Raw genomic sequence first — 18,637 nt, forward strand, 5'->3', positions numbered from 1 at the left:
TATAAATATAAAGTTCAGTGTTCCCATCAATTTTGCACTTAGTGAAATTTACTGGAAACAGGGGCATGTGTAACAAGAACAACTCTGTCCTATTGTACATATAATATTTTTTCTTCTGATTTTTCGATAAACTTGTGTAATTGATGTTCTGATTTCATTTCTTTTTTGTTTCATGTCATTATGTTAAGAAAACTGTAAATAAGTTTCAATGTGAATATTAATGTTTATGTCAAATGTCAAGCAATATTGTAATAGAATTGAACTGTAAAAAATGTTGAAACTGTTGTAAGATGTTTAAAATTGTAACTGTGCGTCTGGTCTATACGTAGGCAATGTGTTAGGATATGTAGAATGCAAAACCTTGGGTGAATACCCGGCCTGTCAGAGAGCGGTAAAAGGTGGATGGCAGGCGAGCGTGGGAAAATGCACGCGCGCTCTGCACGGCACAACAGGCTCAGCAGTAATAGTTGGAGTTTGGCACTGGTTTGAGCAACACCTTCTGGAGCGAGGAGGCTCTCCTGCAAGACGTAGTTTCACTGAGCCTCGGGTATGCCGTACCAATGCCCACACAGTATGGCAAAATTCCATAGCCACTAAATGGAAAAGTATTGCGACACTAAGAAGAATTAAAGTGCCGATATGTCAAGAGCCATAGCTGTGATTATATGTGTGCTCTGTGCCTTGCCATCTTGCAGCCCGCCAACCGCCACATCGATACTAGCAGGTTGAAACTTTTAGTACTGTATTCGTATGGATCAGAGAGTGAACTGTGCAATAATAACCTAAATTTTACCAGAACTTTCCCATCATTTAATTATCCTCACAACTAACCTAGACAGGGTCCTTTCCAAATGTTGTGCAATCCAAGTGTCCCGAAATGAAAATTTAAAATTTGTGTTAATAATAATTATTTGCAGACCTAGCTATGTTAGAATGGTGTTTAAAGAAATTTTTCATTAATGAACCAGTAAATGAATAACGAAAGTCTAACAAAGTTGAAAGATAACTTTAATATTGATATAGTAATGAAGTTTAATTATTTTGAGACAGATATAAAGGTATTTAAATGAGCAGTAAATAAGATGAAAAGAGTAGTAACTTATATACTGGAAATCTTGAACGCATAATAAATTCAGTAATCATTTTTTTTATACACTGATCATAACAGTTTCACGGTCCCCTGCCCCTCCCCTTTTTCTTTTTTTTTTCATTTGTATTCTGAAGTGTTCTAAATTGGTTTGACCAGCAAAAGTTAAAGTCAAAATTTGTCAGTGTTTTATCTTTATCAAAATTGACTTTTTGTGTGTGGCACCAAAGTGATATTTCTAGGGTAACCTATGCCCGATTTTAATCAGATTAATACACAGTACAAAGTTTTGTAGTATACATTATAGTGTAGTGTTATGTATTCATGGTTTTTTCCATATCAGTACAGAACGTGAAACTATCAGTTCAATAGATTTTCTGGTTCTAAAATTCTACTATATTATGCAGTGGCACTACTTGTTGTTTTGCATGAATATATACCAACTTGTACAGGGAGAAACTCAGTTAATGCCTAATTGGGCTGGCGACCATATTATTAACAAATTGGTAGCATCTTCAGAGTTGCTTTTGGTCCATCCTGACGTGTAATTGCATTTCGAACTTACTTTACGTATTATTGTTATTACAGATTGGATGTAAGTCTGATTTGCCACCATTCAGGTACACGTGGTCGATATCTATATGAAAATCCTTTCTCATAAGGTGAACCCTGCTTACTTACCTTAGCACAGGCTTTAATGAGTACTGTGTCACGCGGAGGTTACAAGTGGTGGCACATGCTGCTGAGCACAACTTTCTCTACTTCAATGGCTGTACCACAACCCATACAATCTACATCCTTTCATTGAACACCAGTTTCTCTAAGTTATGCAATGGTAACTATCCATCGTCGCAAATTCTTCAATCTTATGTGTATAATAAAGCTACAACTGATGTGTCTCCTGTACAGCATGATCGGATGATCTGTATATGTATGTTATGAGATGAATAAAATACAAATACAAGTCTTGTAATCCTCCTGGCCTTAGCCTCTGTTAGATCCTGTCCTACACCAGTCTTCACTCCTGCCTCCATAATCACCACTTCACTCATTCTATGTTCACACTCTCCTCTTTGCAGTCTCCCACTAATTCTTTTATATCTCCCCCTCCAAGTCCACAACTCTATGTCATTATGTGCCACACACAATTCCCCTTCCTGCACCAGAATGAATTCATCGGTATCACAGTCTTACCCTGTACTTTAGCTGCATCTCCCTAGTAACTATCAGCCAGCTGTACCTTCAACCCTCCCCTCACTCTCCACCTCCTTTCTGCCCTCACCTGCACCCCACATAACCCTTTCACCTCAGCCAAGCTGCAGTACCCAACTGGACAATCCAGTCATTAAGTCACTTGTGTGTGTGTGTGTGTGTGTGTGTGTGTGTGTGTGTGTACGCAGGGGGGATGGGGTGGGGGGGCAGCACACACGCACACACTTGTAGCTGACTGACACACTGTCTCATTTATGTGCCTGTTGATAATTCAAAGCCTCAACTATACAGCAAGTTGTTTTCTTTACTCCTTTGATTACTTATATTCCACCATGAACAATTCATTACTGTATTTTGGGTTGCCTTTTTGCTATAATATCTTCACAGGCATTTTGTTAATGTGTAACATTTCAGCATATAGAGGTGCCATACAAGGGAAATGAACTAGTAGGCAATATTACAGAAAATGAAGAGGGCATAAATGAAGATGAGAACTGATACTATGAGAAAAATTTGATGGAACACTGATGATGATGATGATGATGATGATGATGATGATACTACTATTATTATTATTATTATTATTATTATTATTATTATTACGGTTGAGGGGGCACTCAACATCATGGTCATCAGCGCCCTGACGAAAAGTCAACATGCAAATCTAATTGATGGGGACGAAGGCTGTCCCCACATGCAGAACACACTATAACGTATTAAAATCTGCCGCCCTTCCCCACCAATTTAGGGATGAGGCCTGACAGTTCACAAAATTACACCACTCTTTTAACACTTGTATTGGTATCTGCAAGGATGGCGGGCAGATCTCCAGTGAGACCAAGGGATGCCCCAATATCAGTGTACAGGACACATGTAGCCACAATATGCTGAACTGGAAGCAGCACGCCACAAACTTCACAGAATGGTGGATCCTCCCACCAGAGGAGGATGCCATGTGCGAAAGGGCTATGCCCGATGTGTAGTCTGGTAAGCAAAACCTCCTACCAGCGGCATGGCTGACAAAGTCCACCACGCTTTTGTTGTTGATTTGAGTGACCGCAGTTTGTTGTCTGTCACATGTAACCATTGAGCCTCCCACTGACACATGATGCATCTATCAGAAAATGAGATAATGGTGTGCAACTGGATGGGACATTGATGGACAGCACTATCCCAACATGCTTCCTTAGCTTTGTCAGCCATGTCGTTACCTTGTATCCCCATGTGGCCATGTACCCAGCAAAATATCGCCTCCTTGCCACGGTGTTGGAGCCACTGTAAGGAGTCATGGATGAGCCAAATCAGCCGGTCTACTGGATACATTTGGCGAAGTGCTTGCAATGCACTAAGAGAGTCGGAACAGACAAGAAAACCCATACAGTGATGTCTGTGAACCCTCTCCAGTGCCATCAGAATTCCCTATAACTCTGCATCATAATTTGTAAATTGTTCTGGAAGACAAACTTTAAAAACCCTATAAGGGAAAACAGTAAAACAACAGAGAGCATTCTCCTGCTGGGATCCATCTGTATAAATAACGATAAAACGATGGTATGTACTTAAAATAGATGAAAACAAAGTCGTAAAAACCAAATCTGGAGTACAACTTTTCTTGTACTGTGTCAAGCTTAAAATCACTTTGGGCCTCTGAAGACACCGAGGCGGCAGTGTGTTCCGTCTCTGGGTGTGTATTTTCTTGCCCAAGAGATCCAGATCTTTGAGAAAGTCTGTAGCACACATACCAAATGGTTTGGTCGCTTGGAGCCAAATCCTGAACAGTCGTTCGAAGGTGAGTTGAATCACTGAACTAAATACCAATGACTGAGGTGACACTGAGATTTTCAGTGCCTGTCGAGCCAAAAGGATACGTCGCCACATCCAGAGTGGTGGTTCACCTGCCTCTACACACAGACTCTGAACTGGGCTGGTCCAAAAGGCTCCAGTCGATATCCGAATGCCCTCATGGTGGACAGAATCTAACATCCGGAGATAGGAAGGACGGGCCGATCCGTAGACCACGCAACCATAGTCTAAGTGTGATCAAACAAATGCCCTATAAAACTGCAGGAGGTGGGACCTGTCAGCTCCCCATGTTTTGCTGCCGAGGCATTTCAAAATGTTCAATGACCAGAAGCCCTTTGGTTCATAGGTCTTTCAGGTGTGGGAGCCATGTTAGTTTCGAGCCAAATAATAAACTCAAAAAGTGCACAGTGTCTTGAAAAAGTAAAATACAGTCCCCCCATTGTAAGCACTGGTTGGTTAAAACTTCGACGAGCACGGAACACTGAAACACCTAAAATGAAAAAAGGCCTATGGAGTATGTTCACACTCTCCTCTCTGCAGTCTCCCACTACTACTTTTTTACCTCCCCCTCCACGTCCACTAAGTTTGTGCTTGCTTGTTCTTCTGCTGGTGAAGGTGTTAGTTCGCTCACAGCATTATAAACACTTGTCAGCACAACACAGAAACAGTATCCACACTTTTCCACATTGTTAATATGTTCTGTTATGTGTTATCCTGTGCCACAAGAAACTGGCAGACTGCAGTTTCAGAACAGAAAACGTACTGACGAACTCTAGGGAACCATGTGACCTACTTATAAAATCATGTACCAAAAAGTCTGAAGGCTGAAACCTGAGAAAATCTTAGATCTAGAACAGACACTTAGATGGCGACACCTTGACCTCACTCAGAAAGTACTGACATTTTGTCATTGTCATGGTTTTCAGTCCAAACACTCATACAAGGGTATCTTTAGAAAAGAGTTCCAAACCCTTAAATCCATATCTGATGTTAACAAATTTCTCCTCTTCAGAAACACATTTCTTCCCAATACCAGTATACATTTTATATCTACTCTACTTCAGCCATCAGTTCTTTTGTTGCCCAAGAAGCTAAACTCACCTACCACTTTTAGAGCTTTTCCTAATCTAATTCCCTCAGCCTCACCTGATTTAATTCAACTACATTCCATTACTAATGTTTTGTTAGTGTTCATCTTATATCCTCCTTTCAAGACAGTGTTCATTCTGTTCAACTGAAAAGTCCTTTGCTGTCTCTGACAGAATTACATTTTCACTGGCAAACCTCAAAGTTTTAATTTTGTCTCCATAAACTGTAATTCCTTTTCCATGTCATTATGTGCCGCATACAATTCCCCCTTCCTGCACCTGAATGAGCTCATCGGTGCGACAGTCTTACCCTGTACATTTGCTGCATCTCCCTTCCAACTGTCAGCCGACCTTACCTTCAAACCTCCCTCTCCACCTCCTTTCTTACTTACACATAGTGTAAGTAATAAAACAAATATAATATCAGAAGAAGACAATAGTAGAATCATTCATAACCCAAATGTACTACTCGGCAAAACAAACTGGTAACGTGGCCATGGTGGGAACTCCATCATGTTCACACCCTAGAAGCAAGGAGGGGAAGGTAGCAATAGCATACACTTCACTACCCTTACAAGAGGATCACTGTCACACAGTATGTGTGTTTACATGCCACTGGATGAAGGGCACATTTAGAATAAGAATGGAAAGAGCACATACAGTATATTTCTACTTTGTTGCTAATCCATAAAGCTACCTCCCCTGGTGTTGTTGCTATTTTCACAGCCACATCAGTTTGTTGTCTGCCATTTGTCATGAATGATAAAGTTCCCATCTATACTAATTGATTTCATTATAATTTCAGTTTCCCCATCTGTCAAAGTATCTCCGCTCCAGTAATCACCAGACACTTTTTTTCAGATAATAGACAATTTTCTAGTCTTCTAACATCACAACAGTAAAAGTTAAAATAAAAGTAGAGCAAGCAAAGTGGCTAGCACTTTCGGGTAGTACTGCAATGGTCTCGAGTTCAATTTCTGGTAACCACTTCAAATTTATTTTGGTGAAAAGGTCTGGAAGGAAGTCCACTCAGCCTTACGAGGGCAACAGGACAGATACTTGAACATAAAAACAGCCAAACTGACCCACAAGTCATTCAAGTAGAATTATATCAAAAGGCTTGCATCAGGCAGCATGGCACACGACATGTGTTTATTAGCAGCAAAAGCATCTGCCTTTACTTTTTCAGGTTAGCGAGCAAGATGCTTGTTCTTTGCAAGATTCCAGACCAGTTATATAGGATTTAGGCTCAGATGGTATGGTTCAAGTAGGCAGGGAACCATTTTCTTGCAAAATTTTGTCATTGGGATAAAGAGGAGTAAGTTGTTGATCCATAATTAATGCCTGAAGTTTGGCTTTCCTTGTCTCTACATGTTTTTAATTTTTTCCTATGTATTTCTACGTGAGAGTATAAACTGCAGAAATTTTGTCTAACAATACATTTATCTGTATCATCAATGTAATATTCAATGGGTGTATTTTACTTGTTCTGTTTTGGGTCAGATACTTGAATCTTGCTCCACTCTGCTGATGCTTTTGTTGCTAATAAGTAAACAGTGTGTCACCTTGCCTGGTAAAAGCCTTTCAACATAACACTTCTTTGATGACTTGGACTTCAATTTTGCTGCTTTTATATTCCAGTAGCTTTTCAATTGGCCTCACAAGGTTGTTAGGAATCGAACCCATGACCTCAGCATTACTAGCCAAAAATGCTAACCACAAGACCACGAGGTCAGTTTTATTTTATCTGCTGTTAAATTAACATTTACTGTTATGAAATTGGAAGACTTCATTCCATTATCAATAAAATTACATTAACAGAATGTTATCATGACTTCCCACGAAGGCATATTCCACAACAGCTTTCATCATCACTTTTCATGCTCTTACTGTGAACTAAGAATGTGCACTACTTTGAATTGAAATGCGACTGTAACTAGGCATGTGACCAAGTTATTTCCTGCTATACCTGGATTACCACTTTGTCTTGGTAAATAATGCAATACAAGACTGCGTAGATGGAAATTGATGTGTATATTTCATGCCACAAAAACGTTCTTAATGATTGAGATGAAGCTTGTAAGACAAAATACACATTGCATTCATTCAACTACACCACTGTTAGTCAACCTTGTTCAAAATGGTTCAAATGGCTCTGAGCACTATGGGACTCAACTGCTGAGGTCATTAGTCCCCTAGAACTTAGAACTAGTTAAACCTAACTAACCTAAGGACATCACAAACATCCATGCCCGAGGCAGGATTCGAACCTGCGACCGTAGCGGTTCCAGACTGCAGCGCCTTTAACCGCACGGCCACTTCGGCCAGTCAACCTTGTCTCTGCCGCCCACTAGTGTGTGTTGCAGCTTTCATGTTGGGCGATATGCGATAGGGGTTTTAAAAACCTTTTCATTTTGTTTTCATAAAATTTTGACAAAGAATATGGTAAGTAATTATTGCTACATGCTTTCTTTATAAAATTTACAAAGTAAAGATACTTCCCTACTTTATTAACCACCATTATTGTGGAAGCGATGGGTGGTTAGAAAATTTTACTTCTAGTAGACGAAGAAAAGTGGGTGGTAAGTAAAAAAGGTTGACAACCCCTGAGCTTCAAAAACTTAACTTAAAACTCATAAATGAACTTTATCAGCAAATGAGAATCAACAGACCAAATACATGTAAAGATCCCCTGTCATTCTTGGTGAGTTGGACTTTTTTAGATGAGTCAGGTGTTTTGGGAGGTACAGTGTATTTAAATTTTCATAACCCGCTACAAAGCAACTATATCCTTTGCTTTGTTAATTTTCACCATTGTCTGTAGTGTCCTATCATGTGACCTGTGTGAGTTAATAGTTTCCTTCAGGCTTCAGCCTACAAGTGTAAAAAATTTCTTGAAGAAACCATTTTTCTGCAAAAGTCAGTTTCTTATTGAAAACACTATTTCATTTGTGAAATTAATTAATTAATTAATTTCAAAAGTAAAAAATGTTTATTTCAAATGAGAAACAGCCTCACTGAGGAAACTGACTTCTTTCAGAAAATGGTCTAACTCTCTCAGTCCCACCAGTGGCCTTTTTGTGTTGTTTCTTCTTCTTCTTCTTCTTCTTCTTCTTCTTCTGTGTGCATCCACCTCCCATTGCTTCTTCCTCAAACTCTTCAACCAATCCTGGATTGCAATAGAATAATCCTTGCTCATCAAGCCTATTTCTGGAAATGATAAAACAGATTTTAAACAGATTTTGGACTTGTCCGAAAGAACAGATACCACCTCCATATACAGTTAAGACCAACCGGCCATTGACCTCCTCCTCCTGTGTGGATGCACACGCATTGCCTAAACTCTTATGGGACTCGGTCAGATTGTCTGCCGCGAGTAATGAGTGTAGCGGACAGGGGCACTACGAATGTAGTGTGTGGACATTAAGTTGAGAATGTGGGCCTCACGGGGAGCGTGCAAGGGATAAATCCCTGCAGTTGCACTATCCTCTGTGCCCTCGGTGGCTCAGATGGATAGAGCATCTGCCATGTAAGCAGGAAATCCCAGGTTCGAGTCCTGGATGACGCACACATTTTTAACTGTCCCCGTTGATGCATATCAACGCCTGTCGACAGTGTAGGGTCTTGATTTCATTATCATTTCTTTTAACTGGTATGTTCCAATTTCAAAGCACTCCAGTATCTAAAGAAATTGTGGCTTGGAAAATGTTTTGAGTTTTGTAAAGAGGTTATCAAAGGTACATATGGATATTTTTGCATACCTTTGAGAACTGAATATCAGAGATGGAGTCTACTCAATGGAAAAAATATTTGCCACAGTGTTTTTAACTTAGAGTCTAGATTCTCTTCCTAACATAATGTAAACAAATTATTATGTGCTGAAGAAACCTCATGCACTTCCATTTTTAGGCCTGAAGTTATCTTAATAATAAGTATGATGTCTCACACTGCAAATTCCCTTCAGGACATATAAATTTGTCAAATAGTAAGAAAAGTTTGAACATTGTAATTTAAATATACTGGTGCTGTTTTTCACTCAAATTCTGACCTATTCACTAACCAAGTTGGCACAGCAAAATCTTGATATTTCTTCTTCTCGACTCAAGTGCTCCGCACATTGACAAGCAACTTTTCCAGTTCTACAGTCCCATGAATAAGACACCCAATACTTTCTTGTAAGTTTTCATCATTTTAATACTTTGTGCAAAGTGTTAAAAACATCAACACACAATTATCAATTAGTTACCTTTCTACAAGCATTATTGTACGTCTTGCAATTTCATTGGCTCCTCAGTACCTTAGCCAGCAGTTAATTCTGTGCTGTCAAACATACATCCTGTAAGCAATGCTATTACAGTTTTTGAATATTACTATTTCCAGTTCTTTTACTTTCCACTACTGGAACACTTTTAGAAAACCCAAACCTCAGACACTTCATGGACACAGTCAACCTTTATTCGGTATCCAAAATAATACATTGCTAACATGGAAATGAAATTTTCATTGCTCACGGTTTACTTAAACACAGTTATCATACATATGCTCACCTGATACTCTTCCCATTCTATGCATCTCTTAATGCCTCTCAAGTCGGCCGAAGATTCCTCTGCCACTCTCTCTGAAATAAAAAAAAATAAAAATAAAAAAAATGCAATTAATTTAATGAGTAAAAAACTGTACTCAAACAATGGAAAATCTAGGTTGAATTACAAAAATACAAATTAGGATATATTGTAATTAACAACATGGAGACGGATTTGAGCAACAGATAGGCAGACTTAAAAGTAAAGTACTCTAACAATCAAAGTCATTCTTCAGATAGAGAAAAAAAAACAACACACACACACACACACACACACACACACACACACACACACACACACACACACACAGTTCACACACACATGCCCACAGTTGTGCCTGGCTGCTGAGGCCCAACTGCAGTTTCGTATGAGAACCTGGAGATGACAAAAATGCTGTTAATACTTCTTAATGACTAAATACTGAGTTGCACAAAAGACGACACTTAAATTTCCAAAAATTTGGCAAAAAATTGTGGTTATAGCCACATTCAAGACTGGCAATATTCAAAACAATCCAAATTTTCCTTGTTACATCACTTTCTTACAAATAGTCAGGGAAAAGATTGAGCCATTTGTGATTCTAGAACAAGTTGATTTTTGTGCTAGGGAAGAATGGCATACCTCCCTTCAATCTGATCCAATATACTGAAAACAAGTATTAAAGAAAACAGATTACCATGGTTGATTTAATACAGCTCACAGCGCATTTCAATACTGTAAATCACCATCGTCTATAACAAAAGCCTGTAATTTCAAAAAAGATTATTTCTTGACAACTGCTGTGAGAAATATTTTTCACAACTGTAGATTCTTCATGGAATTCTTAAGATAGGGAGCAGATGGGAGAAACACAAAAATGCAGTCTCAAGAGAGTACATTAGAGCTACCTATGTTTCTATTTAACCCATGGGAATGTGCAGCTTGTGAGGTCTCCTTTGTTTCATTTTTGATTGTTGTCTGTTGCTACAAAGGCCACAGGAGGGGGAGAAGTCTGCAGATATCTTCTGCAGGTTGTGTAATGACTGTCCTTTCTGCATTCAGCACTTAATCGACAGGTCACTGCTACAAAGACCTTTCACATCTGATGCGGGTTCCCAGGTAATTCCACTACTATCTCTTCTCTCTATACTCTTTTCCTGTCAGAGCTGATGTGATACATGTGTGAGATAATATATTTTTCCTCAGTGACTGTTCATTTGAGGTACCAAAACTTATAATAATGTAAAAAATTTCAAGTTCTGTGGGGTCAAAGTGAGTTCCATAGCTTTGATGTCTTCTACAGGTAAAAATGGCACAGTGAAAACTGTACATTTTGAGTGATTCCAATCATATATGAAATCTTCACGGGTTGTCAGCCAAGTAGCATCATCGTTGCATAGCAACGTTTCGACGGAGTGCGTCTCCGTCATCTTCAGGCAAAGTGTCGGGATATCGTTGGTCGCGGGCTGATATCTCTACTGGACCACTCTCCACTTCCCACCACCGGCCAATTACACGCCCGCGGAATCACCCGGTGCGCCTCGAGCGGCCAGTGAAGACTTCATATACGAAATTCACCAAGAAAGCCTGCACTCACAGATTCCAATCATGTTGAAGAAGTTTGTCGTCTTCTGTTAGAGGAAACAGAAGATGATCCTGATCTAATTCTGAGTAATGAAGATGAAGGTCGAGAAGTAATCATTGAGAACGAGGAGTAGATTCAGAAACAGACCAGACTGAGGATTCAAATGGTCAAGAGGATTCGATGCTGAATCATCCACATGGTGGAGACAACAATTGTTTCATCACTTTCAAGAAAAAGGGGGATAAAATTATTGACAGGTGGCAATGGCAGAAAACCCCATTGCGACAGAAAAATGGAAAACAAAACACATTGAGTGGTACAATACAGGCTGCCACAAGTTCTGCTCGTAAAGCAAGAACTCCTTTACAGGTGTGGGAGCAATTTTTTGATGTTTCAATGATGCAGGTTATTGTGAAATACACACATCAGTTCTCTGAACAATATTGATGTGCAAAATACCAGCAAGAAAAAGATGCCCATTTTACAAAGGTGACAGAGATCAAGGCTCTAATCGGGCTGTTATATCTGAGTGGAAGACTTCAAGCACACCACCTCAACACATTAGATTTAAGAGATAACAAATGCCATGGTGTTGAAATTTTCAGTTTGGTGATGAGCAGGAAGTGATTCCTGTTTCTGCTCACATGATTATGTTTTGATTACAGATTGACAAGAGGGAAGTGAACAGAAACACAACTGTTTGCTGCATTCATGAACTTTTCCAAAATTTCAGCAGAAACTGTCAGAAAAGTTACTCTCCAGGAGCAGATGTAACAATTGGTGAAAAACTAGAAGGTTTCCAGGGAAAATGTCCCTTTGTGCAATGTATACCATTGAAACCTTGGAAGTATGGAATAAAAATTTAGGCATTGTTTGACAGTGACCATTTTCTATGCTGGCAAACAACCAGAAGGATCACCATTTGATGTCAGCAACTCACCTGCTTACATTGTTAGAAGATGTTCTTTGCCTCTGCACATCACAGGTCACATCATAATTATGAACAATTGGCCCGTCAGCTGAGACACAGGGAGGACAAATGGTGTTTAAAAATGTCAGTACTGTCGCAACACTGAAGAAGGAAAAAAAAAGTACAAATTCCTGTAGCTTTCAAGACTCACAGACCACGATGTACAATCGAGCATATTTGGTTTTCGCACTAAAGCCACTTTGGTTTCTTATATCCTGAAAATCAAAAAAAAGTGGTACTCATTTCTACCATGCATAATGATGATGCTATTGATACTGAATGGGTGAAAACATAAAACCCGAAATTTTTACACACTACAACAAACACAAAGGTGGAGTTGACACTAATGACCAGTAGTGTGAAACATTCAGTGTTAACAGGAGTACCAGAAGACTGCCATTGGTTGCTTTTTATTCTATGCTAAATATGGCTGGAGTCAATGCACAGCTCATTCTCACTAGAAATAACATAAAACTTAAGAGAAGGCAATGTTTTTTTTTAAGAAACTTGGTGAGGAGTTGGTGAAAGACCAGCTACATAGACGTGCAGTGAATTGAAGGGGTATTCCTTTTCCCCTTCAGCCAAAAAAGATGTCTTTCTATAAAAATGGCAAATGAAACAATAACAAAGTCAAGGTGCAGAGACTGACATCACCAATAGTTACAGCTGAATGTACTCCAAGCACCTCAAAGACCAGTTGTAAAACCAAAGAATTTGCAGAAATATTCACTAGAAACCAAGCCACAGAATATACTGAGGCTATAATAAGAGAATACGTAGGTGACCTAGAAATAAATCCGAGCCCTGATGAAGCTACAACAGGATCTAATCGGCAAGAACAATATGTGGCCAATAATTGGGAAGAGAGCTGACACTTCAAATTCTGTAATTTCCACAAAAAACGCATGCAATGCAAGCTTACAAAAAAGGGTAAGTCAAGAAGATTCAGTTGCAAATTTTTTTTACACCTATTCATGCCTCGAACATTTGATTGTCATCTGTGAAAGATGTGCTAAAACTGCGCATGTAAGTCTGATTTATTGCCAAATATTTTCTGATTTCTCTTCTGTAATTTCTGGTGTATGTTTCCAGTGAGTTATCTGTCCTTTCCAGCCTTTACACATGTAATTTACAACACAAGCAACTACAATAGGAAACAATCATATTTCACCCTACGGGAACTTTAACTTTGTAGTAAAATTTGTAACAAAAGGTAAAATCTTACTTGTATCTTTGAAAATATGTCATGTTTATAATTTTGAATAATAAATATATACATTTAATTCATTACAATAATTTGTATCTTAGCTACTGAACCCCAAATATCAATAAAATATACCAATGGGATAAACTGCACAAAAGACATGTCAGGTCTTTGCATGTATCCAAGTAATTTTCAGATTGAGAGTTCTGGAGGGTTAAATATCAATCCAAAGTATGAACCTCAGCCTCAGGACTCTAAATTTTGTCTATGCTGACAGCTAATGTCAACCAATATGAGATATGTGAGACTGTAGAGGTAGTAGTAATGTTGACAATCCTATACATCCTCTCTACATACTATAAAAGTAACCAGTACAAACCAAACACACTGCAAAAACAAATGTGTATGTTCCCTCTTAGGAATAAGAGGGGCACAGGGGAACTTAAACACAACTTGAACCCATTTTACGAAAGAACAACACTGGAACACCTCTAAACTCCTAAATACCTAACAGTTATGCTTGATAGCACTTTGTATTATGCAGCATTGTTTGAACACCACTCTTCAATTGAGTGCCAGTAATAATGAGCACTGTGGACAGTGTTGTTATTTGGGAATAACACCGATGGGGAGACAGACTAGGTGGAGAACTGCCACAAGGGATACGCACAAAACTGAAATAAAACACGCATCAAAATAAAATTAATGGACTGATTAGTAGAAAATCAGTAAAGATGTAGTGACATGGTGTTGTATCAGTGCCAACTGTTCTCATATGTTGAACCTGCAAGTCAGCCAGCTTTCCCCTTTCTGTCAAAATGTAGACCACGTCTCATAAAATCCCTCTTGCTAATTGCACTGACAGACACTAAATCAGTTTGGTCCACTACCTGATATATGGAGTTGATCAATTACATTGACCTGATTCAGAGTCATTCAAATGATGCTGATTGTAATGCCTAAAACAGGAACAAACTCAGTAATTGTATTGCTTCTTGCCAAAATTACCTTTGAAATTTCTACGTTTGTCAGTACTGCTTCCTCCATCACGTGCTATCACAACATAACTTTTAGGAAGTCCTCACACAAAGATGGTAGGTTCTCAACCACTTGGCGAAATCGCGGAAGTCATTTGTGATCTGATACTAGTTAACTAATTCTTCCTGCAACAGCTAGCCTACACCTCTTCCAGAACTGCCACTTAACATCCTGGGCTTTTTTCCTCTTTGGTGCTTTCTCTGAAACAGTTCGTGTCCTATTGGTATCTAGTTGAGCCTTGGATACACCTGAGACACTTCCATATCCCACTAGCAAAACTGTTTTTTGTGTCACTGACAAAACTGAGATATTGCTCTTTTCCTGTAGCCCCTGTTATGTGCAACCAGTTCTGACTTTTCTATACCACTGTCTCTCATCTTAATCTTTCTTGTTTTTACACAGCCCTGTTCAGCTCAACTAGTGAGTCACTAATTTCTCCTTACTATTTGTTTATTTCTCTGCATCACGGACAGGAGAGTCACTTAGTTGACAATTTTCCATGTCACTACATTCTCAAAACTTAAACCATCTATCACAACCAAGTTTAGTGTGAGGGTGCCAGAAAGAGTCCAAAAGGTAGAAAATAGGAAACACAGATACTTTAAGAACTTTTTCACTTGCTTTGTGCTATACTACAGTTCAGGTACATGGGTTAGAAACACGGTTTAATCATGCAGAATGTAATGGCATGGGAAATTGTGAATTAAGTGACACACTACATGAAATTATAGGGTCTCTGCATAAAACAATGAAATAGGTAAATATTAAGTAAAAATTAGTTACGTTATGGCTGAGATGGACAGTGTAAGGTAAAAAAACTGGAAAAATCAAGGGAGAGGCAACAGTTTAAAGTAGTAAAACACTATGCACATAATTGGACCCACAGAAACAGAACAATACCGGCCCATTTTGTCAGTGATACAAAAAAAGAGTTTTGCTACTGAGATATCAAAGTGACTCAGTTAGATGTATGCGTAGCCAAGGCTCAACTAGCTATCAGTGGGAGACCAACTGTTTCAGAGAAAGCACCAAAGATGAAGAAGCCCAGATATTTGGTATCTGTTATACAAGAGATGCAGGTTAGCTGTTATAGGAAGAATTAGGTAACTAAAACCAGGTAACAAACTTCTCCAAGGCACATTCATGGGTTAGCCAAGTGGTATAGGACCTAGCATCTATGTGCAAGGACTTTTAAGAGGAAGGTTATAATATGAGAATACATAGTGAAGGAATCAACAATAACATGCACAGAAGTGGCAAATATAGCTTCTGCAAAAACACTAGACTTATTCAGTCTGTTACTGATTGAGGCATTATACCTGACCCCAGTTTAATAATTCTGAAGCAGTCCATTAACCACTTATATCATGAATTGGATCAATCCACTTTAGTTCCTGTCAATGCCACTGAAAGCAGTTGTCTATAAGTCATAACCTACATCTCAATAGTAAAAGGGGGAAACTGGTTGGCTCAAGAGAAGAATTTTTAAAGGAGGACACAAACAACTTTCAATCATCATGATGTATACTTATTAAATAGCAGGTTCAGCCCATCATAACGTTATGGCAGTGTAATCCAGAGTCTTCCACCTATTCTGTTTCACCAGATATGTTATTCCTACATACTCCATGGGAGAACCTATAGTAAGAGTGTTCAGAAGTTTTATGAGCAAACATCAATGACAGTGGGAGTCAGAGTCCAGCCTAGAGGCATGGTCAGGGCAACTGCTCACAAAAAGTACGAAATCTGAGTTTGTGTCCTGATCTGACACAAATTTTCAATTGTCATGACATACTAATTACAAAATAATGAGTTTGTTTGTGATATCCAACCTGGTGATAACTTCTGATTATTACTGAATGTGCAACATTGCCTTTCCATTGTGGCACACATGACAACATAGTATTTCTTGTTTCTCTCAGAATGTCTGTCCTATTAATCATACTCCCAGAGCATTCTGTGAAAATTTGGCAGATTAAAATGCAATGAGCTGATGTTTGTTTGTGACGTTGTGCAAACCATACCAGTCTATGCACTCAGATTTCAGTTATCTGAAGTACTGGAACTCTAAATCAGATGTTACACCACTGAAGCACAATCAATCAAAAGTCCTGGAAGGAATAACAACAATATCATGAAAAGCACAGATTGCTACTCTCTCGGCACAGAGGTGGGGACAGGCACAGAGAAGTCCTCCTTTGGAGGGAGACAGGGAGGAGACGGGAGACGTGTGTGAAATAGTGTGTTTTCTATTTCTGAAGATGACTTTTTTTATCCAAAAGCTTAAATGTTTAGTGGTCTTTTCACTGTACCTGCCTGTTACTCATTGCCTCCTATGTGTGTTGAGTAGCAATCTATTCTTTTCATATAATATTATCCCACTGATATGCACAGACTGTAACTGTCCACTTGAAAGTACTGATAATGAAAGTGCTGGAAAAAGTAAGTTTAGTAATCTGGGCCCAGTCTTACCATGTGGTTCCTCTACATTTTCGTCAGGGATGTGCTGAATCATGTAATCACCAAATGAGCGTATCTCTTCAAGTACATTCAAGTCATCTGAAAATAATAATAATAATAATAATGGATCTACAACCTGATTCATCGATAAATCTAGTTAGATGAGAAACTTTAAATAGGCAACGAAAATTAGTTAACTTTCATTTTGGTGCAAAGCTCAATAAAAATGTGATATTTACATCAGAGGGCAACACAATATGGAATATTTATCTACAAATATTATCAATCAACTATCAAGTAACCATTCTAGGATACACCTTAAGTGATTTAAATAAACCACTGTAAACTTAAATCTGGGTGGTAATATGTTAGGTTGAATCCTATTCCACCCTAAGGTATTTACTATGTACACCATCCTTACTGCTTTTACTTAAAGACTAAATAAAATATTGACTTTAGATGCAATACTCCAAAGGATAATTTCTTACACTGCTCAAGAGTGTATGAATCAAAAATATGCTAGTTTGTCAACTGTATGAGAACTACTTCTGAACAATAAAGAAAGGAAAAGTACTTTTAATTGGAAAACATAGTGAACTGATTTTATCAATCAGCTCATCCACATGCTGACTCCATTCTGGCTCATTATCCATCTGCACACCATTATATATTATACACAGGAGAATAGGTTAGTCCATGTAAAATGAACCTCTGGTCTACTTCTTGAAAAATGTTTGTACATTTACAGTAGTAATGGTTTGCATGAAAAATCCCAGGTTATAATTATTTTGGACTTTTCATTTTTTTATTTATTATCTTTTTAAACTTACAAAATTGTGTGTTTTTTGTTACATTTGGTAACCTTAAAACCACCCTACCTCAAAAACTATTTGACTTTGACCTAAAATTTGTACCATTTTATTTAGTTTCTTCTAAACTTACAAAGGTATAAACTACTTGACGATATTCATAAAAATGCCGGCTTTTCCTAAACCAATATACTTTTAATTTTTGAAAATTTATTTTTTAAAATTATGTTAGTTGTACATTTTTTTTAATGTGATCGCCAAATTTCAAGATGGTATTCCAGTGGGAACATTTTAAAATAAATTTTATTTTACAGGAAAATCTCAGCAACTAGTGTGTATTCTATAGGACTTTGGACTTAGTAATAAGTTTTAATGTAAACAACAAATCTCAAAAACTAATAAGGCTCCCAAATCATTATTTCTCATTTAATGATGATCAATTTATTATGTTATTAGAATTATACACTTAAATTTAAATTTGGATTTTTGGGTTGACTGTGAAAATATTTTAACATGCGCCACAAGAACAGATGCTCAAAAAATGTTATGAATAATTTACTTAACTATACCTTCATTTTAAAAATACATTAATATTATTCAATATTATTTATTCAACAATGGTGTATCTGTTATTATTTAACAATACGTTACCTGAGTGCTTTGCAATGAGAAACATTTTAATCTTCAACAAGAAAGATATTATGGTGATACAGTAACAATCTTATTAGTGTCTAAGATTGTACAGACTGGTCAGAAACAGTCTGAAAAACTTTTAAGGGTATTGCAGGGTAGGTTGTGCTAAGAATAACTGTCAAGAAA

General features: G+C 38.0%; 1 protein-coding gene across 1 annotated transcript in view; it reads right to left on the reverse strand.

Annotated features, from left to right (window-relative positions):
* The window catches only part of LOC124555342, an 856,442-nt gene that overhangs the window by 775,369 nt on the left and 62,436 nt on the right, over positions 1-18,637 (reverse strand). The window contains exons 2-3 of the mRNA XM_047129223.1: positions 17,022-17,108; positions 9,738-9,808 (exon numbers count right to left, since the gene is read on the reverse strand). Of these exons, the coding sequence (XP_046985179.1) occupies positions 9,738-9,808; positions 17,022-17,108 (158 nt within the window). The remainder of the gene's footprint in view (positions 1-9,737; positions 9,809-17,021; positions 17,109-18,637) is intronic.

The sequence above is a fragment of the Schistocerca americana genome, chromosome X, assembly GCF_021461395.2.
Source record: "Schistocerca americana isolate TAMUIC-IGC-003095 chromosome X, iqSchAmer2.1, whole genome shotgun sequence".
NCBI classification, from domain to species: Eukaryota; Metazoa; Arthropoda; class Insecta; order Orthoptera; family Acrididae; genus Schistocerca; species Schistocerca americana.